At 35.9% G+C, this 23,857-nt stretch overlaps 1 protein-coding gene across 1 annotated transcript in view; it reads left to right on the top strand.

The window, feature by feature from the left end:
• The window catches only part of ebo (exportin ellipsoid body open), a 56,211-nt gene extending 43,975 nt beyond the window's left edge, over positions 1-12,236 (top strand). Inside the window, exon 11 of the mRNA XM_073976682.1 lies at positions 11,985-12,236. Coding sequence (XP_073832783.1) covers positions 11,985-12,059 — 75 coding nt within the window. The 3' untranslated portion in view covers positions 12,060-12,236. The remainder of the gene's footprint in view (positions 1-11,984) is intronic.
• Positions 12,237-23,857: the final 11,621 nt, after the last annotated feature.

The raw sequence follows: 23,857 nt of genomic DNA, 5'->3' as shown, positions 1-23,857 counted from the left end.
GTACAATATTTACAATATCGTTCTGAGTGTGCTGGTACCCCGCGATATTTTAGTTTTTCGACGATCCGGATCATATGAATCACAGATCGTAAAAATCCATCTACTAGAACGGCGGAAATGGCTACTGCAAAAATTGAAAAGCTTACGAAAAATGTTTTTGAAAATATCGCGTATTAAATCGCGTTATCTGTGGATCGTTTCCATTTCAATGAAAAAAGTGAATCATCACTCGCGTTTGTGCGAAAACAGCGGTTTGAAAAATTTAGTGGCATGGGAGCTGTATCCGATTTATCCAAAAAATGCTGCGTGATGCTACATCCACTGTTCTTGATGGATTTTATTGAAATATGTTTAGATCGATGTATTTTTTCACGGTTGATAGTGAAATCGGATGCGCATAAAAAGTGTATGCACTTTGTGCAAAATATAAGCGTAATACAGTTTGTTGCACACTAAACTGCAGACGATGCTACATCTAAGCGGCCAAAGTAAATCCTGGCAAATGTGTACAAATTAAAAGAGAAGAATTCGCTGTATTGGTAAACCGCATGCGCATCAAGTGATTTTGAGGATTTCGCGATTTACACGCATTTCAAAATGAACATTACCCGATACAATTTTATTTCAAGATTATACCCCATTTAAAGGAACCCAACATTTATTTGAAAGATATCCATATCTTCTGCTAGATGTTAGCGTGTTTTCGAGAAGTGATTAGAATAAAAAATGTGATTTATTGCGTGGAATTTAACTAAAATAGAAGAAAAACTCCGACCTATTTTTCTTACATTTTGTTCAACTAACTCACAAAATAAATTTTAATAAATATTTTCTCTTACAAAAATTTAATAAATTTTCTCAATATATTTTCTGTTTTTTGCTATAATATGCAAACCGCTAGACGGATTTGTATAGTTTTGGTTTCATTTGAATCTTCGCGATGTTTAGATTACGTACATATTTTTTATATATTTTTTCAGATGCATAAACAGCTTGAATTTTATTAGAACAACTTGTAAACTACCAATTATTTTGAATGCTTTCCTAATTTCCGCGAAAATTTACAACTTTTTCACTAAAGTTATGGGACCTCAGTAACCATATAGTATGTAGAGAGCCCCTAATTAAGAGAGTTTCTCAATATAATGATTAGAGTCTTTTAAAGATTTTTTTCTTTTTATCAGAATCGAAACCGCCATAACTTTTGCGCGCAACAACCAAAATTAGTATCTCGAACAGATTTAAGAATGGGATTTTTTTCCCAATCTATGTACCAAATTTCATTCATGTAGCTTAAACAAAATTTTTAATTTTTTTTTTTATGGAAAACTAAAAAATTTTCTCTTTTCTTCATATATATATATATATATATATATATATATATATGACATTAAAAACCGCAAAAAGGTAAAAAATAAAGAAACACAATATATACATATTCCATAAAGAATCTCACAATCCAAATGGCAACTACTCAAATGGAGACTAAGTAAAAACCAACAAGACCGCAATCATAAAATAGTATCCAGATGCACTGAAACACCACCAACAAAGTTTTCTCGCCTATCCTCCGCCACAGCACCACCGACTCTCCTCAGATCCAAAAAAACATTCGCATTGATTGGCATCAAAAGTTTTCACCACCCCACTTAACAAAGTCACCTTTACTCTTGGCTCATCGTTATTCACCAAAACATGCTTCAATATTTTGCTCATCTCTCGGAGCCTACGGCAACGGAAAACTAGCTTGGCAGCGGGAGGAGTAAGGTGGTCATTTAGATATACACGAGAGGTAACATGACTATCAATGACATTATTCAATGTAATACTTCCCCGACGATGATAATTAGCCATAACAGCATCTCTCATGTGGACCGAGGCAAACTTCACAAGCACTGTTTTTCCACCATAAATATAACAAGCGTGCTGAGTATCACTATTATTAAGAACTATATTACATAGACCAGCGATTTTTATAATTGGCTCTCGGAGATTGCGGATCGACCTCGGCAACCCGTTGATTAAAATATTAGCACGGTTAAGGGGCCGTTGACTAACAAGGTTATTACGCTCAATGTCCAAGCACTGCCTTTTCAACTCGTTTAGGTCATTCTGCATCTTTTTCACACTCGCCTGGCAAATAAGTAGGTCGTTACTTAGCCTTCGAGCAGATTCAGCGATCTCAGAACGAACCTCTGCAAACACTCTACTAACCAATGCGTCATGTTCAACCATAAATTGACTAAGCCTCTCATTAAGCTGCTGCCTCACCAACTCAGTCAGTTCATCTATACATTGCTTCATCTGAGTATCAATAACTTCCTTCATTGACACAGCAAGTCGGTCAAACAAATCTTGCACGCCAGAAACATCAGGAACACCAACGCCAACACCACTAGACTATTTGGTACCATGCTGCGGTGTAACCACATTCATACGGTTACTTGCAGCACCAACAGCTGACGTAGAAGCAGAACTAGAAGATAATCGCTTGCCCTGCATGCATGTAAATTTGAAGTTTTTATCCGCTTTTACCTTCTCGCCATCGACGTTAACGCATTTTGCATGAAAAAAATTGGGACAAACAATGCATCCCACACGATATACTCCCTTAGTAAGAGCCTTCATGCAAATAGGACATTGATAAACCTTAGCCGGTGCCATGACAAGACAGTAACAAGGATGGCGGCAAACAAAAACAATGCAGCACTACGCCAAGTTGAACAGCAACAGCAGCAAGACAGCAAAAAAAAAAATCACCAAAAATACCAGCCAAAAATACGACATCCAAGAATTGAAAACAGCAGCAACCAAAAAATATAAACTTATCCCATAAAATTATAATTTGAGATAAAAAACTACAACATTTCTTTAAATTAAAACTTTTTTTGGCGGAGCTAAACAAAATAATCAGCTGCTCATTGCAGTGTGCCCAACATTTTTTCCAACACATGATAAGCAATGAACAAGACATGGGTACTCTCAAAACTACCAAAAGGAGCAAAGGCACTCACTTCAAAATGGGTTTATCGAATAAAGACTAATGCTGATGGAAGTATTGATAAGTATAAAGCAAGACAATTATGATGAAACATCCAGTCCAGGGACAAGAATATCTACTATATGCTCTGCTTTAAGTATTGCTGCAACTGAAGGTTTGCATTTGTCACAATTCGATGTATCGGCAGCATTTTTATATGATGAACTGAATGAGACAGTGTACAGGGAACATCCGGAAGGTTTTAATGATGGTACAAATAGAGTTTGTCTTTTAAAACGAAGTGTTTATGGTTTGAAGCAAGCACCCAGATGTTGGAACAAAAGAATGCAAAATTTCCTGAAGAAACTTGGTTTTAAGTCAATCGCTGCATCTAACTGTTTGTTTATAAGAGAGAAATAGGGTAAAAAGTTAATCCTTGCTTTTTATGTTGATGATAGGTTAGTAGCTGCATCAGACAAAGAAGACTGTAGTATTTTCTAAGCTTTTTTAAAATCAGAGTTCAAAATTGTTTATAATGACGTTTCACACTTTCTCGGAATGGATATTGAAAACAGCGATGATGATATCAAAATTTCTCAGAAGGCATATTCCAGAAAAATATTGGAGAGATTTAATTTCTCAGAGTGTCGCCCAGTTTCAACACCAATGAAAAACACAGTCAAATGCATTGCAAAAACAGGGAAAGCACCAAGTGAATTTCCTTATAGACAGGCAGTAGGAACTCGGATGTATTTGATGCTGGGAACAAGGCCAGATTTGGCATACAGTGTTGGTTTTCTCTCAAGACACCTTGATAACTACACCGATGAAGATATTGAGAGACTAACAGGGTGTTTTTGTAAAAATGCTTGCCTGTCACACGAACCGTTCGTACTAAAACGTATACGTTCAAAATTTGGTTCTTGTAAAATTTTACGAACCATTCGTTTTTATCTGAAAGCTTTCGTCTATTTCATAAAAGCTTTTATATTTCAGGGTTCCATGATACTTATTTTGTGAATTTTGCATAGGCATCTGCACGTAAAATGTGTTACTTGATGGCAACCCCGATAAACAGATGACAAACAAAAAATAAGAAAAAAATGTAATCAAATTTGTCCAAAAATAATTGTGATAATATGAAGAAACGGATGTACATATACGCGTGTGCTTCTATGGAAATAAATAAAATTGCATTCCCTTTCAGTTTTCGTGTGTTTTGTGCCATTTATTACTCAAATTATTTAATTTTCATTGAAAACGATGGGTCTTTTCCATTCGTTTATTTTTGACGTATTCGTTCGTCTGATTTTGTTACGAGAACCAAAAAAATTACGAAAATAAAAAGCTTTCATTTGTTCGTCACACGAATACAAACGTCAACCGCTATGAAAACCAAATTGTGTCTTCGTTCATGAAATCGACGAACGAATGGGCAAAAACTTTTTACAAAAACACGCTGTAAATCGCAACCTATGCACGTGCAGCTATATCTTGGATGAGTCGAAGGCAAACAAATGTTTCAACATCAACAACTATAGCAGGAATTATAGCTGCAAGTGAAATCGCAAAAGAAGTTATATGACTTATACGGCTTTTCAAGGATATAATCAATTACAATTGCATTCCAGTTATAAAAATTTACAATACTGCTGCAATTCGCCTTTCAAAGAATTCTGAATTTCGTAAGCGAAGAAAGCACATTGATCTTAAACACTTCTTCATTCGAGAAAACGTCACTTAAGGTATAATGACAACGTGTCAAGTTTCATCTGAAAATCAACTAACAGATCTAATGACCAAACCCCCACCTTGATTGCAATAATTATGTAATTTTTTAAATATTAATTAATTAAACAAGGGAAAGTGTTGAAATATGTGTTTAACTAATTAATATGTACTGTATTCGATAATGTTGATTTATAGCATAGTAGTCACTTCAATAAAATATTTCAATTTAATATTTTCTCGTGAGGAATATGCAAATATCCGTCACTGAATCTGTAGACGACGCAGTTTGGAAGAGAGTTAAATGTCATGGTCGACTGTAGCAGAATTCCGACCACAAACTGTCCCAAAATTCTAAGGGCCACATTCGGCACTACGTTCAAGTCGTGCTCGCACGCCGGTCTGTGGTAAGCTATGCGGCTCCAGTTTGTACCGGGAATGCCGTCGTGAGAACAGGAACAGGGTGCTCCTCAAGTCTGCAGTGGACCATCTACATGAGGAGGCAGAGATTCTTCCAGTACAGCAACACAATGAGATGCTTTCGTTTCAGTACTTGCTCGGGTGTTACCGTGAGAAGCATCCCAATCACCATCTGGTGGGTAGGCTCGACACACCCAGGCACATCAAAGAGGAGGATATCCACGTTCTAGAGGAAAAGGTCGAACGATACAGGAAAGAACCCATATCAAGCAGGTGTAAATAGCTTTTACACGGACGTGGTTGCTAAGACCATAAGCAAATATAGTGTGAATAAAGTCCTCGGAGTCAGCTGCCATGACAAACCAGAGTGGTTTTGGCTCAATTACGGTCGGGATATTGCAGTCGCGTAAGTTATTCTAAGGCAAAGATCGATGGCACCACACGACACGTTGCACCTTTTCCACTGCCCTGCCAAACCAACTCATCTAACTCCAGTGGATCTGCGTGGTTACATCCCATCGAAGCAGCCATTTTCCTGGAACTGGAGATAGACCCAGAGCCAGATTGAGCAGAAGAACGAACCCACAAACATACAACAATAAACACTGTTACAACAACAACTCTCGAACCCAATACTGCGTTGGTCCACACTCGTAATATTTCTTCGAGTACTATATAACATTCGAAAGTGGTGCTTATGGTCCACTTCTTCCGGTACTTCCCCCACAAAGCTCCAAAATATTCGCTATTATGGTATGCGCGATATCTCATAAACGGAGCAACCAATTTGGTCCAAATGGATCTCGAAATATTGTGTCCAAACATAGTTCATGTTTAAAAATTGAGCCCTATCGGCCCACTGCTTGGGGTACCATCCACACAAACGATCAACATTTTTGTTTAGCTGTGGTAAGGGTCTGTTCGAGGATCTTTTGAACATTTTTACCGAAGGTATTCCTAGTGTCCCTGTTTACAGCGATAATATGTTTTTCGTGGGCAAGTCAATGTTTCCATATATAGTGGTCGAAAGGTCTAAATTATATGGTGACCTATTGAAATGACTGGTGGGCGCGATATCTATCGAGAGGAATGTCTCCCAAAATAAGACCCACTTCCAAAATAGACTATGTCGGTCCATTAGTTTGGTTACTACCCCCGCAAAACTTTTGAGCTTTAATCCAAATCCATATTTTTGTCGGAAAGTTCATACGCACAAAATTCTAAACTAAACGTAAATTCGGAATGCAAGTACAAAAGTGTTTGGCTAAAATAGTTTAAAAAAACGACATGGAATTCGCAGGCTGAAAGTAATAGGCGAAAGAGAATGTGCTGATTATGAATCAGCCACTCTGTTTGTAGAAGACTTACGCGAATATATTGAGTCTGAAAATCTGTCAGCGGAACAAATTTATAACGCCGATGAAACAAGCATATTTTGGAAGTGTTTGACACAGACTTCGCTAGTTACTGGTAAAGAATTATGCATCGAAAGGGTACAAGACATCCAAGGAGAGAATAACAGCCTTGCAAATGCAAATTGATGGTTATAGGAAAAAGCGCAAATCCAAGAGCATTAACAAACGTTTGCAACCTTCCAGTATTTTATAAATCTAATAAGAGAGCCTGGGTAACACAGAACTATTTCTCGAGTGGTTCAAAAATAATTAAGACAACATCTACAACACATTGGGTTTGGTAAGAAGTGCAAAGTGCTTTTGCTTAATAATTGTCCAGCACATCCTGATGAACATGTCCTGACATCTGAAAACGTAACAGTGAAATTTCTTCCACCAAATTGTTCATGTTTAATTCAGCCTATGGATCTAGGGGCAATCCAAAGCTTCAAGTGCAATTATCGTAAATTAATCGTCCAAAAACTTTTGGCTGCAGACATGATTTTAGTAAGTCATTGAATATAAAGCCAGCTCTGTGGACAGCTGCTATATCTTGGGACAATGTAACACCACAAGTTCTTCGTAATGTTTGGAACAACCTACTATCCCAAGATGACGAAAATAAAAATTGCAATGCTGTTATACATACAATCGAACGTTCAATCCCACGGCAGCGGGTTTTTTCGTTCCGGATTGACCCGGAACTACACAACATCATCGTTCCGGCCAGCGGCTGCCAACTCAGTGTACATATGTTTGTATTTGTTTCGTTTTTCTGTGTTGGGAGCAGCATATCCCGGAATTCATGCTCCGAATTCTTTTGGTCCGTGCCGGGACGGAGGAAAACCCATGACCAATATATTTTTGCTCGGTTTGTCACATCCGCATCTTCACCTACATCCAGCCTTCGGTGAGATGCAATAGATGTCAGGAGTGGGTGCATCTAAGGAGTTGCTCTGGACCAAGTGAGGGCCTACGACAGGGAATATTTTGCTGCATGCTGCGTGAATACAGTCCCCAGTGAGTCGTCATCGAATTACGAAACTCCCTCGTCGTCTGATTATGAGACTCCCCCGCAGTCTCCTTGACAACAACCGCACATGCAGCCTTTAACACCAGCCGTTGTTGTCCCAATCCTTTTTGCAATTTAATTGCAATGGACTCCGAGGTAAGATCGAGAAAATAGTACATTTCATGAGTCGGAGCAATATCAAGGTCGCTGCGGTGCAAGAAACCAAGCTCAACAACAACTGTAGCTTACAACGTTGTGATGGTTACAACGTGCTAAGGAAGGATCGCACCAGAAGTGGAGGTGGGGGATTAGCTTTCCTATTGCACCAGTCTGTCCAATACAGACCTATCTCGCTTGAGCCTGTCTCTAATGACCCGTACATGGAATGTATGGGGGTAGCAGTCAGATGTGGAACTGCCGAGATAGAGTTGCTGAACGTATACTGTATAGCTGTATCTCAGATTACGTGCCTAACATTAGCCCGCTTTTGGTCATAATCGTCTGGCCCTGGGGGACTTTAATGCGCATCATGAGATGTAGCATTCGGCCCTCGGAAACGACCAGAGAGGTACAGCGCTGGCTGAGCAGATTGACAGCTCTACGTTTTGCACGGTCAATGAGGACGCCCCTACCTGAATTAGAGGAGAGTGTCACAGCTCGTCAGACATAACCATCGTGTCACCTGGTCTGACAAATGACTTTACCTGGCAACCCGTCATTTCCCTTGGATCAGACCATCTCCCCATAATTAGCAGACCACCCGATTTAATTACCACTGAACGCCGCACATTCGTCAATCATAAAAAAGCTGATTGTCCGGTTTCAGAGAGTTCACCAATCACCGCTTCAGAGAACTGCCCAATCCTTCTGATGTTCGGGTGGCGGAAAGTTCGTTCCGAGACATCATCACTGCTGCAGTCGCTCGCCATATCCCTGCTGGTCGAATACCCGAAGTAAGACCAAACTTCCCAGCAGAGGCGGTGGGATTAGCAAATGAGCGTGATGAGCTTCGTCGAACCAACCCCAATGACCCCTGAGTCAGGGAGCTGACACTGGAAGTTAACAGGCTGGTCGGCGAGCATACGCGGAACAAGTGGTTAAATCATCTGAAGAATTGCAACATTGAAGCCGGTATATGTGAATTTTGGGCAACGGTTAAGTCACTCTCGAACCCTGGTAGAAGGGAGGATAGGACTTCATTCACTTTTGGCGACGTTACGTTGACTGACCCGAAGAGGTGCGCAAGTTATTTCAATCGACAGTTTGTCGAGCACCCCGAGAGTGACAGGGCGAAGAGAAGAATATTACGTCGCATCAGATCTATTCCTGCCGAGGAGGAATCACCACAGTTTACAATGGATGATGTTGCCAATGGCATCAGAAACGCTAATTAATCATCCAAAGCGTTGGGCCCTGGTGGAATCTCCATGGTAATGCTGAAGCAGCTGGATGAGCCGGGAGTGGAGTATCTCACTTAAGTTCTCAACGGGTCGCTATCCACCCTCACTGTTCCCGAAGTCTGGAAAATGGGCAGGGTGGTCCCGCTACGGAAGCCCGGCAAGGATGCCAGCAAAAGTGAATCGTACAGGCCGATTTCGCTTTTGTCGCCCATAGCAAAGACCCTTGAGGCCTTAGTCCTCCCCAGTATCAGAAATAGCTATCAAGTTGCCGATCATCAGCATGGATTCCGTAAGCAGCACAGCACGACAGCTGCGCTGCACGCCATTACCACAAATACCCAGCAAAATTTGACGGAAGGGGTTCTTTGCGATGACGTGATTTCATGTCATCTTTTGCATTGGTTTAAAGGAAGTCGTGAAAGATCCGATCTTTTCATTAGGATTTGAACCAATGCAAAGGAAGTCGTGAAAGATCCGATCTTTTCATCAGCATTTGTACCCATTCCATCGATCCAATAGAGATGATGTTTGTGTTTTTATTTACACACCTGTTTATTTTCATTTTGGTTTGTTCCAGTACTGCAAAAATCTACTAATTTTTACTATTTTTTCCGATAACATAAAGGAAAAATTGTTATCGTAGTAAAGATAAGTAGATTCTTGCAGTTTCTGGAACAGACCAAAGTTGTTAGAACTGTCGTCGTGATGTTGTCTTACATTTCCTGCATATCAACCAACTAAAACTTCTAAACAATTGGTATTATATGAAGTCCCAACCATCGAGCTAAAAATAGAATCGGACTGCACACATTGCTATTTTAAAAGTTCCCTTGTCTGTTCTAAATCTGACATAGAATGAAATCAATCAAATCTCGCTTCTTGGAATTTGAAAAAAGTCCGAAACGAAAAGGAACAAGAATCTGAAAATAAAGAAGAAACTACTTTTGGAAAGAAACAATTAAAAATAAATTAATTGAGCATAAATGGTATTTTCCATAAAAAAGTCTCTCCTCCCCGTTCGTTACATTTTGTTCTTAGAGATCCCTAAAGCAAGCCGGGTTGTCGATCCCTACATATTTTCGTCACTAAACAAAAGAGTATAAATTACCAAAATGTTGTTATAAAATAACAAAATTATAAAATAAAAGTAATTTACGAAATAAAAATACTTAAAGAAGTGCATTTGGAGCCCATGTCGAAATCTGAACTGGTGATGGGAAGATAATTGAAAAAACCTTTTGTAAGATGAAAGAAAATCAGTTGCCGAGAACGGAGGAAGTAATCTTTTGTGTTGCAGCGGTGGTGATTACATTGCAATTTTGGATGTAAACTTTTGAAAAACTAAACTGATAAATTAATTGTAGTTATTTCATGAATTCGTTTGAATTAATAAAGAGTTTTGTTTTTCATGAAAACCATATTTCAATACAGCATTTCCATTTTCCAAACAATATGAAAATTTCATGCCAAAGCATTGGTTAAAATGACATGCCAAAGCATTGGTTAAAATGACATGTCAAAGCATGGGTGAAAATGACGTGTCAAAGCATTGGTGAAAATGACATGTCAAATCATTGGTGGAAATGACATGACAAAGCATTGGTGGAAATGACATGTCAACGCATTGGTTAAAATGACATGCTTAGGATCCAGAAAAGAACGTCATCTTTTGGGGTCCACGCTCATATAAAATTCATCGATGAAGATGCTAAAAAGATGACATGCTAGATCACTTGCACCCATGATTGAATGTCATCTTTGGCATCGAACATTTTGCTGGGTATTTGTCAATGACTCAACCAGAGACGGCCGTGCGATAGAACAGTGATGGTGGCGCTTGACTTAAAAAAACCCGTTGATACAGTCAGGCACTCCACGCTGTTTGAGGACATCGAGCAGACAACCCTCCGGCCAGGCTTGAAACGTTGGATAGTCACCCAGCAAAATGTTCGATGCCAAAGATGACATTCAATCATTTGTTTAGTGACGAAAATATGTAGGGATCGACAACCCGGCTTGCTTTAGGGATCTCTAAGAACAAAATGTAACGAACGGGGAGGAGAGACTTTTTTATGGAAAATACCATTTATGCTCAATTAATTTATTTTTAATTGTTTCTTTCCAAAAGTAGTTTCTTCTTTATTTTCAGATTCTTGTTCCTTTTCGTTTCGGACTTTTTTCAAATTCCAAGAAGCGTTATTTGATTAATTTTATTCTATGTCAGACTTAGAACAGACAAGGGAACTTTTAAAATAGCAATGTGTGCAGTCCGATTCTATTTTTAGCTCGATGGTTGGGACTTCATATAACACCAATTGTTTAGAAGTTTTAGTTGTTTGATATGCAGGAAATGTAAGACAACATCACGACGACAGTTCTAACAACTTTGGTCTGTTCCAGAAACTGCAAGAATCTACTTATTTTTACTACGATAACAATTTTTCCTTTATGTTATCGGAAAAAATAGTAAAAATTAGTAGATTTTTGCAGTACTGGAACATACCAAAATGAAAATTAACAGGTGTGTAAATAAAAACACAAACATCATCTCTATTGGATCGATGAAAGGGGTACAAATGCCGATGAAAAGATCGGATCTTTCACGACTTCCTTTGCATTGGTTCAAATCCTAATGAAAAGATCGGATCTTCCACGACTTCCTTTGAACCAATGCAAAAGATGACATGAAATCACGTCATCGCAAAGAACCCCTTCCGTCAAATTTTGCTGGGCAATTATGTGTGTGGACGCCAGTCGTACGTCAGTCCGAGCGAGCCGGATAAAAGAGGTCAAACTGTATTTTGTATATCTAGACGAACTCCAAATAAAACATCCAAAATCGTTTGTTCACATCATTTTAAAAACATTTATTTTTATTCAAATTTGTTATTTAATTATTTTGTTTTTGTTTCTCTTTTTTTAGTTTTTATGTTTTTCTCAAAACTCTTGTACATTTTGTTTTTTTATATAAAGCATCTTAAACATTTTGTTAATAATATATAAATATATTTTTCTTATTTTATTTTTTGTGTGTTTCTTCTCTTCAACAGGACATTCCAACATTTTCACAAAAACTAACTCAACTAATACAGGATGCACACTGTGTACATTTATCGCAAACATAAAAAATGCATACAAAAATGGGTTTTGCTAAAAATTTATCTATAGATGATGTTAATAAATACACACTAAGGATAACAACTCGCATCATGTCCCATTGTCGTCTGTCGTCGCGCTCAGCGTCATCAACAAACATAAAAAGGATCATCATTAAAAAGTAAGCTTAAGTGAAACATAAAAAATAACGTACCCAACCAAGTTGGCGGAGTGTGAGTGCGACAAAAATTTTGGGTACGCGGTATGTATGTGTATGCGCAGATAAAGAAGTGTTTTTTATATAAATATATTATGTAGCATTTTTTATAAATATATTATTAATTAATATTATTATTAGTATATACTTAAATATATAAATTATTTTTTAAGAAATTCTAAACTTAGTTTTAAAAAAAACAACAAAACAATTATCATCCATAACGATGTGTAGTATCTTTTAGTTTTCATATTTCAATTTTTTTTTAAATAACAATTACCATGTAGAGTGTCATCTAAATATTCTCTTTTGTTTTTTTTTTATTCGTGTTTTTTTTCTTCATAAACATTTTTTTTGTTTCCATTACCCTAGAGTGTAGTGTACGTGTGTGTACGTTTCATATAAAAACGATAAAATATACAATATAAAAATGATTATTGATAAATTAAAAAAATATATATCTTCATATTTGCGCAGTTTCTCTTCAGCATTCACATATATAAAAGTACACAGATCAAATACATTTGCTATATATTATTATGTATTATTATTGATATACATATATCATCATCGTTATCATCTTAGCCATCAATTGGCATTTGCAAAATACTAACATTAAATTTAATAACAAGAAAATACTGTGTATTTTTTTGTTCTATATTCTTCTTCTTCTTCGCCATTTATTATTTAAAAATTTCTTCATTTTTTTATTACAGTGCTACAAATATAAAAATCGTATTAAATTTTTAACTAATTTTGAAAAGAAGTTCATTTGAAAAAGTGAGGTTAGTTTTACAAGGTTTATAGGGGTTATTCAGAACGAGTTGAGTTTTTTCACTTCCTCACTTAAGTTGAAACGGCGCAAAAACCAAAACTCACGGGGAATTTTCAGTTTAGCATAACCCCCTATATAATTCGGGCAAAGACATAAATACAACAAGATAAGAAATTTTTTGCTGTCATTCTTCAGTGAATGGCTTTTGAATTCAAAGACATAAATACAACAAGATAAGACATTTTTTTGCTATCATTCTTCAGGGAATGGCTTTTGAATTTAACATAATGTTATATCACGATATGGTGATATAACATTTTTTTCTTTTATACATTTTTATGTATTTAGCCGAATTTATCGATCCAATTGACATAGAATTATTCTTGAATAGATCCTTGAATTCATAAATTTCGTTTCTGAAACCATTACATGAAATGTTCCTCCTTGGTTGCGATTTTGAATTAACTGCAACCTGTTAAGGGTAATGTTTCTATACAAAGTTTCGTAAACATTTTTTTGTTGCATGCATTTTGTCTAGTCTTAGTTGTATTTATGTCTTTGTTGAATTTAACATAATGTAATTTTTCTTTTATACGTTTTGTACGTATTTAACCGAATTTAACGATCCAATTGACATGGACTTCTTCTGGAATAGATCCTTGAATTCATAAATTTCGTTTCTGATACCATTACATGCAATTTTCCTCCTTGGTTGCGATTTTGAATTACCTGCAACCTGCATTGTTTCTGTTAAGGGTAATGTTTCTATACATTGTTTCATAAACATTGTTTTGTTGCATGCATTTTGTCTAGTCTTATTTTTTCTATGTCTTTGATTCGGGTCTTGACATTTCACAAAAATTGAGGTTATGTTACAAAGTGAGGTTATGTTTAGTGTGATATATTACAAAAGTGAAATATTTGGCTATTAATAAAATAATTCAGGTCCGATGGTTCACACAAATTGAAATTGAGGACAGTTACTATTCATATTTACGAGGAGGGATACTAGAAAAGTTTCTGGCCTAATAATAAAAATGCTAAAATTTATCAGCAAAAATAGTTGTCTTATTTTCTAAAGTATTCTCTAGCATGACTTGACACTTTCGCAAGTGCTCAAACCTATTGTAGAAGCACTTCTTCTACTCCGAATGAGACACCTCCAAAACAGGGGTTTTGAACGTTTCAACCGCATCTTCTGGCTACGAGAATCGTTGACAACGCCTTTGGTCTTTATGTGCGGAAATAAAATGAAGTCATTGGGTGGCTAGTCAGGACTGTACGGCGGATGACCCATCAATTCCTCGATTTGTCGGTCAAAAAAGCCCTATTTTGAGCCGATGTGAAAGAGCTCGCATTGTCATGGTGCACAATGATTCATCACAATGCATCTCCGAGTTTGTCAGAAGACTTCCGGCAACCAAATTGTTGATTCTTTAACTTATAAACGTCGTTTGAAGCACCGCCATCATATTTATCAACATTTCTTTGCACCAATCGACACGAGTCTTTTTTGAGCGATTGTGAGAGAATCAAGGAGAACAACGTTTGGAACATGGTGGAAGAATACCTCTATCTCACGGTATATCGCATGATATTTTTATACCCTCAGCCTTTAGGCTAGAAGGGTATATCGCTACACTTTGATACGAAAAATGTCTGTCTGTCTGGCTTGTGCGCACGATAACTCTCGAACAGTTCAACCGATTCGAACCAAATTTTGGGTATCGTAATACAGTTGAACCTCGATTATCCGTGAATCGATTATCCGGGAAACTCCATTATCCGTGATACAAAAGAAATGTTGGACTTTGTTCCATTTCCTCTATTTTTCGTTATAAACTTTATTACCCGGCATTAAAAGAACACTTTCCAGTTAATTTGATTAAGCAAACAAAAGGTAAACAAAAAAACTGGAAATCCTTCCGTATTACACAATGTGTGTATTTATGGTATCACAAAAACCATGGGACAAAGTCAATTCAGATGAATCTGATGATGATGATATTAAGTATCTTATAAAATTTTGGGAGATTGACGTAACAAACTTAAAAAAATTGCAGATTTTCATAGTATTGTACGATACTATGCCATTTTTACTTCAAAATATGTTCAAAAACTGCATAAAAGCATTGCCTCCATTATCCGGGAAAATCGATTATCCGTAATGCCTCCGGTCCCGACCATCACGGATAATCGAGGTCCGACTGTATTTTGTCCAAACTTAGTTTAAGTTCGAAGATGGGCCATATCGGTCCACTCCTTCTGGTACATCCCCCACAAAAGTTCAAAATTTTTCGGTAAAATGGTCTGAACGATAACTCTCGAAGGGAGCAATCGATTTGGTCAAAACTTTGCACATCGTATTATTCCTTCCAGATATAGATCTGGTTCGAATATGAACTATATCTGTCCACTCCTTCGGCTGCCTCCCATGCAAAATTCGGATAAAGTGAAGTTTAAGGGCTCCTTTCGGATGGTTTTGCAATTTTTTCGTAAGTTTTCCTTGCGGCTCCCTTTATGGCGGTACAATTTTTTCTTGCGGAAATCCATACTTCCTGAAATATTGGCCTAAAAGCTCCAAGAAACCCTGACGGCGCCAACCAAAATGGCATATCCGCAAGATAATCCTCGCAGGGAGTTTCTGATTGATGCAGGCTTTGCACATCGTATTATTTCATCCAGTCATGTATCAGGTTGGAAGATAGATTGTATCGGTCCACTCTTTCGAGTACCTCCCACACAAAATTCGGATAAAGTGAAGTTTAAGGGCTCCTCTCGGATGGTTTTGCAATTTTTTTCAGTAAGTTTTCCTTGCCGCTCCCTTTATGACGGTACAATTTCTTTCTTGCGGAAGTCCATACTTCCTGAGATATTGGACTAAAAGCTCCAAGAAACCCTGACAGTTTTTGATTGATGCAGGTCCAGTCCAGTATTGGATTGAAATATAGACTATATTCGGATTCGGATAAAGTGAAGTTTAGGAGCTCCTCTCGCATCGTTTTGACTCTTTTTCAGTAGATTGTTGGAGCGACATCATTTACAGTGGTACATTTTGTTCCGGAGTAAGTCAATACTTCCTAAGATAATGGCCCAAAAGCTTCAAAACCCTGTCGGATATTGTGCAAGATAACTCTAAAACTTTTTCAAAAATTTCTTTCAAACTTATTTTAACATAATTTAATATTTTGAGTCCTTTATTAGGAAGTTTGGTTGCCAAAAATGTTTGGTATATATATCAATGGTATAAGCCCACGTTATAACACTAACTACCCGCTATTAAAATATCAAAACGGTCCGACAAGTGACTTAAATTTTTGAACATTTTTGGAAGAAATGTCTGAAGGAATGTGTTGATATAATCCATTTTAGATCTTGATCTGAGTTTGGGAGTCTGTCCACTCGACAGTTATTGTGTGCACTACCCATTTATGTTGATGACCGTAGAAATTTGTAGAGCTTTCAACACATTATGACAGGACTTTTGGACTTGCCGACGAAAACCCTTTAGTATTGTTATCAGGACCACAAAAACTACATTCGGTAAATATTTAAAAACAAAAAATTTTACTTAAGCTGTCCTTAAACTGAACTTAAGCGAAAATGTGACTGAGGTACCCAAAGGGGTTTCAGATATAGAGTCTCTTCGAACATGACTTAAGTTTGAGTGGAATATTAAGAATTGTTTGTCGGAATCTATTCCTGCATTCCTTCCTGTTGGACGTTCTTTATTTAAGCACCAATTTCGACCCTAACCTCACTTTTGACTGTTATTTATAACATCAATACCATATAAATATATTATAAAATTAACTAATAAAGAACTCAATTATGTTAGGTGTGCAAATCTTCTTTAAGTCGAAGAAATTAATGTGTATTCAATTATAACCTCACTTTTTGTTAAATGGAAAAATTGTTAGAAAATTATTAAAATTATTGTCGACATTAGTATATTATAGTATTATATCGACATATAGTGTATTATGGTGTTATTCATTGATGATTATTCTCACCCTATTGCACATGATTACCCCTCAACAGCTGAAAAACTTCGTCCACATCGGTGACTATTTCGTTATAAATGTTTGTTCAAAACAATTTTGCATCATTAAGCGGAATCCATTCCTAATAAAAGCTGCAAAAATACAGCTTTCATTAGAGATTAAAATGATAACTAAATTTTTGACACTAAGAAAAAAAATTCGGCCCTAACCTCACTTGCGATTTTGTTTAAAATGTTAAACTCAATATAAATATGCAAAAAAAAATTAAATTATCAGGCATGCCACAGAAATCAATTCCGATCGAATGTCGAATTGATTCCGTATTTAGCTTCTTCGGAAACCGAACAACGAAACATTTTTTTCGGAATGAACCACTTTTGCTTTCTCAAGTGGATTTGTTTTTTTGGAGACATATCAATTTAAAACAGTCCAAAAACTCTTAAATAAAAATATTGTTTTATTAACGAAATCACATTTAATTTCAAATTTCTTTTATAATTTTATTCTTATATAGCTTTGTTCCAGACCTAAAAAGTTTTTATAACTTTTACGACTTTTACCCGAAAAACCGTTTCCGTACACATAAAGTTGTAAAATGTTCACTTCTCTTTAAACAAAAATGGTGCTGAATGGCACTCTCTTTAAAAACTTTTTACTTGACAAATTTGAGCGTGTAAAAAATAGTAACATGGTTGTCGGCGTCTGATTGGCTGATACGCCGACTTTGACATTTGTTCCAGTTTTTTTTACGTATTTTCCATCTTTCCGTTCCCGAACTATTTCTAAAAACTTTTATGTGAGAATAATTTTTTACAGTTCTCTCTTTTACGAGTTTTACTATAAATTACGGGAACGAAGCTTATATCACAATCATCGAAAGCAATTTTTAAGTATTGCCACATAATGTTTTCTTTGTAAATTTTGTTAAAACTATACAATCTGACATTACGAATGATAAATTAAAGCAATGATAAAAGAAAACAAAAGAATAAAGTACTCAAATAAGGTATTTGTCAATGTTATGTTGATTTTTTTCGCCTCAATTACAGAAACAATAGAAAAATTCTAAATTCAATAAAAATTAACTTTCTTCTCGCACAAAAAAAAAAAAAACTTTCTTTAAACACAATAGCTTCGTTCCAGTACTTTTTTAATGGTAAAATGTTCAAAAGAGAAAACTGTCAGAAATGAGTTCAACGCACACATTTTTCCAAAATGTACGGGAACGGAAAAATGGCAGAAACGTCAAAAAATCTGGAACAAATGTCAAAGTCGGCGTGTCAGCGAATCGGAAGCCGGCAAACATGTTGCACATTTTTGCTCGCTCAAATTTGTCGTGTAAAAAGTTTCTAAAGAGAAAGCCATTCAGCGCCATTTTTGTTCAAAGAGAAGTGAACATTTTGCAACTTTTTTGGTGTACGGGAACGCATTTCGGGCAAAAATGTGCAAAATGTGTTAAATGTGTAAAAACTTTTTAGTTCTGGAACGAAGCTAATACTTCACAATTCCCACTTCTACAGTGTTTTCTAATCATATGTTTTTGTTTTGTTTCTTTTGATTCCTCTAATGTTGCCATATTTATGCAAAATAAGACTTTCGGAATTCACCAAATCGACGGAAATCTGAAGAAGCTAAAACAAAAACGTTCTAAATGAAATTTCGGAACTGAAACCATTCCTAATGGAATCTGTGACACGCCTGTATGTTATGTTTAGATTGAAGAAATTAATGTATTCGATTATAACCTCACTTTGTCACACGGAAAAAATGCTAGAAAATTATGGTTGGCATATGGTCAAAATTTGGTCTAATATTTTTCCATAAATTATCGAAATCTATTACTAGTAAACCCAAATAAAGGAATATTCAATTGTTGCAAAAATTATAAAGTCGTTCGTTAAAATAAAAATGATGCCTCTTAGAGTATCATTTCGACCTTAACCTCACTTTTGATTTTAATAAATTACCAAATACAACAAAAATATGTAATAACATTTAAATGAACATCATTCTTTTCTTTTTTAACGTGTTTGCGGACGTAAATCCTATAGTATTATTTTTCATGCTGATGCAAAATGACGTGAATGGTATTTTAATCAAATTTCAAAATCTACTAAATACAAAAATAATTGGGTCATATTAAGTTGAAAAATTAATGTGTATTCGATTATAAACTCAATTTTTGTCACAGGAATGAATTTGGAGAAAATTGTGGTCGGCATGTTATTGTTATTTAAAAACAAAATCTGATATCAACAACAAAAAAATGATTAAATTAAAAAGATCGCAAAATATTAGCGGAATTCACTCATGGTGGTAGATTTACAACTTTTTTTTACAACGAAGTGTGAATGTATTTTTTGTGTATATCGTAAACAAATCAAAACATCTTAACATCGTCGTCAGCCCATCTTTTAGTTTCAGTTTTATTACACTTTTTTAATATAAATTTGTTTTTTCGTGGCCTCCATTCTTTTATTTTTCCCATTTTTCTACGCCAAAACAAAACTCCGACAAAAAATAAAAATCACAACAAAGTGCCGGCAAAACAATCAGCTGTTCTACAAGGGTGTGTAATGTACAGTGCAATGATTACAACACTTTTAGGTTGAGTAAATTAACAACCCAGTGGTAAATTAAACTTGCATGTATTTTGTTGTTGTGATATTGTAGATCTACAATATTAACAAGATGTACAAGATATGCAATGCCACTTTACCACCATGAGTGGATACCGCTATTGAAAAATTTTTATTTAAAAACAAATTTCGACCCTAACCTCATTTTTTATTTTAATAAATAAATACACTTTAAATATGTAAAACATTGCTATACTGCTCAGCTGTTTGCGGTCATAAGAAATTATGTGTCAGAATATTCATGAATGTATTAATCTCCTTGTATTGTTTAATTTTGTATTCCCCTTTGTAGCACTGTTTACAAAATGTATCTAATGTTTTCTCTTTTTTTTCTTTAATTTTAAAATTATCAAAATTATGTGTTTGGGTTTTTTTCATTCATTTTTTCTTAAAACTTACATTGATTTAATTATTATCATTATCATCATCATCATGTTATTGGTTTCAAATAGTTTCTCCATATATATATTTATATATTTTATGTTAATACTAAAAAAGGTACTTTTGTTATTTGTTTTTACTATCTCCTTGTTTCTTTAAACTTATTTTTTAGTTACTTTTGTTTTAAACATTTTCTTTAAGGTATACATTTTCATTAATTTGTTTGTTAAAAAATGTTTCTCAAAACTTGGTTTCTTCCCATTTGTTTTTTATTATGCATTATCTTTTCGTTCTTCTTGTGTCATAATCTGTATGCTTTTTTAAAAAGACTTCCTATCCAAAAAACTTTTTGTGACTACATTAAAAAATGTTGATATTATAAAAAACACAATTTTTCTAAGTTATTCTCATTTCTTTTTTTTAAATATATATTTTTTAGAAAAATATATTAATATCTCATAGTTTTTGTTTTTTAATTTTTTATTATTATTATTATTAACATTTATTTGTATTATTATTATGAGAAAATATTTCTTGTTTTATTTTTAAGCCCAAATAATTATTTGTGCTTTTCCAAATTGGTTTTTATAACAGTGACAATTTGTTTTTAATAGCATCCTTACAAAAACTTTTACCAAAAAATATCTTTCGAGCTTATTACCGAAATAAAATTAAAATAAATAAGTAAAATTAAAAAAAATCAAATTTTTCATTTGTGTATCAAAGTATTTATAAATATCATATTATCCATCAATTAATGTAGTATTTTTCATAAGCTCTTTATATGACTTATATGTCTGTATTACTGCTGTATTTTCTTTGTAATGTGAAAACAAAGCACAGTGTTTTTATGAACAACATCAGATTATTATTATTTTTTTCAATAATTATAATAAAAATATATAAATATACATAAAAGTGTTTTCTTCTCATTTCAATTACTTTGTCTTATTCCTTAAATTGTGTTAATTTTTCTTCTATATTGTTGTGGAGTGACATTTTATTGACAGGTAATTTTATAGGTTATACTGTTGTACTTGTTTTTTATTTTCTTATGTCATTATTCTACCACAGAGGCTTAACATTCACTTTGAACTTGAATGGGTTTTCGATCAGGTTTGTTTATTTTATTTTAGATTTTAGAAGTTAAATGTATATTAAAAGTGGAAATATTGAAAATAAATATAAATGAGTTCACAAAATTATAAAATTCAAAATAAAACATAATTAATTAAGAACAGCGCAGTATGTGGCGATGCATCTATATTATGAAAAGTGGCGCAGCGCACATGACAATGTTTACGTTATAAACCCGGAAAAAGACAGAACATGTTCTATATACCAGGAGGAGGGTACACATTTTCCAATTTCACCCTGCCAGTATTGGATGGAGTGACGTAGGGGATGGAAGATACCAAGGAACGGTCCTGACCGGCTTTAACATGACAAAGCCCAGGGGAACTGCTTTTAACACCCGTTAAAGTTAGTGAGCTAACATGTGCCGCATAAGAACATTAAAAACTTGGTGTTGGGCGTCGGGTTAGTAACCCTCCCCTAGAAAAAACAGCCTACTATGAAAAAAAAAAAAACGAAAGAAAAGAAAAAAAATCCCTCTAAAGTTGACGAACCCCGCAAACGTTTTAAGGACCATGATCTGCGAATCTGCACCTGGAATGTTCGCACTCTTTATAGAGAAGGTGTAGTCTTCGCATTGACAGACGTACTAGAAAAGTACAAGGCCGATATTACTGCCATACAGGAAATACGATGGAACGGGAAAGGCGTCACAACAACACCTAAAGATAACGCACTGTATTATAGCTGCCATGACGTAAAGCATGAGTTTGGTTGCGGATTCGTAGTAAGTCGGAGATTAAAACATCTGATATCCAACTTCACCCCAGTGAATGAAAGACTTGCTGCACTTCGAATAAAAGCAAAATTCTTCAACATCAGCTTTATTTGCGCTCATGCTCCCACTGAAGAAAAAGACGAACAGACTAAAAATATATTTTACGAGCGCTTAGAAGAAACATATGACCGTTGCCCTGCCCATGACATTAAAATTATTCTAGGCGATTTTAATGCCAAAATTGGAAAGGAGAATATCTTTGGCCCAACAGTCGGGAAATTCAGTCTCCACAGTGAAACATCTGACAATGGTATGAGGCTGATAGACTTTGCAGCTGATAGCCACAGCATATTCCACTCAACTAGCCCAATTGCTTAACGCGAGCACTCCTTGTCCCGATAACATAACAACACAATGGCAAAATATTGCCCACTCCATGCAAACAGCCGCAAAATCCATACTTGGATTCCAGAGACCTCCACAAAGGAGTTCATGGTATGACCAGGAGTGTCGTGCTGCTACCGAAGAGAAAAATGCGGCATATAGGGCTACTTTACAATCAGTAGCAACGCGTAGCGCACGAGAGAGATATCGGGAAAAATGAGGGAAGGGAAACGTCTTTTCCGCAAGAAAAACAGAGAAATGGAAAAGCGGGAGTGTGAACAAATAGAGATGTACAGGAGACAGAGTGAAGACCGACAGAGTGAAGAGACCAGCAAGGTAATTTGGTAACTGATACAGATAGTGTGCTAAGGATATGGAAAGAGAATTTTTCCAAACTGTTGGTATCCAATAGTAGCGAAGTCGACGAGGATACCACAGATCCAATCCCAGAAGATGGTATTGAATGTATACCACCCGGCCAAGATGAGGTAAAGACAGCAATAAATCGGCTGAAGAATAATAAGGCAGCAGGAGCTGATGGCCTACCAGCCGAGCTGTTTAAAACCGGAGGCAACACGCTGGTAAGGTGTATGCATCAGCTAGTTAGCTCCATATGGCAGGAAGGAAGCGTACCCGACGATTGGAACCTGAGCATCCTGTGTCCCGTCCATAAGAAAGGAGATAAGACTTTATGCTCCAACTATAGAGGCATAAGTCTTTTCCCTTTCGCCTACAAGATAGTGTCCGGGATATTGTGGGAACGACTAAAGCCAATGGTCAACGAAATAATTGGACCATACCAATGCGGCTTTAGACCTGGCAAGTCCACCATTGACCAGATATTTACCCTGCGGCAAATCCTGGAGAAGACCCAAGAGATGCAGATCGACACATATCACTTTTTTGTCGATTATAAAGCAGCAGTCCCCTTCGATCAAAGGTATTCCAAGCAATATCTGAATTTGGTATCCCCGCATAGCTCATTCGGCTTTGTAAAATGACTATAACTGACACAAGATCTTCAGTTAAAATAGGAAATAAACTAAGAGTTTTGTACCAAAAGAGGTTTCAGACAAGGAAGGAGACAGCCTTTCATGTGACCTATTCAACATTTTGCTGGAAAAGGTAATACGAGATGCAAATGTCAAAAGAAATGGCACAATTTACACCAATAGCCACATGTTACTTGTTTATGCTGATGACATAGACATCATGGGACGATCAGTAAAGGAAGTAACTGGGGGGTTACTCTCTATTGCGATGCGTTAAAAAAATGCGATGCGTAAGGAAATTAAATGCGTCACTAATACGTTTTAGAATCTCTTTTCGCCATTATTTTGTTCCTTTTTTCCTTTCTGGCACCGCCGCCATCTGTAATACAAAATCATATGTCAAAATCGTGTGTTAATGCAAATATCTTGCGCTAACAAAATACCAAACGCAAACGCATCGCAATACAGAGTAACCCCCCTGATACCTTTAGGAAGGTCGAAGCAGAATCTGGCGAAAGTGGGTCTGGCGGTAAACGGCGAAAAAACCAAATTGATGGTGTCGACGCGCAATGCGTCCATTGAG

The sequence above is a fragment of the Musca autumnalis genome, unplaced genomic scaffold (assembly GCF_047663935.1).
Source record: "Musca autumnalis isolate F117 unplaced genomic scaffold, ASM4766393v1 scaffold_3, whole genome shotgun sequence".
In the NCBI taxonomy this organism is placed as follows: domain Eukaryota; kingdom Metazoa; phylum Arthropoda; class Insecta; order Diptera; family Muscidae; genus Musca; species Musca autumnalis.
This window is presented reverse-complemented; position numbering and strand designations above follow the sequence as displayed.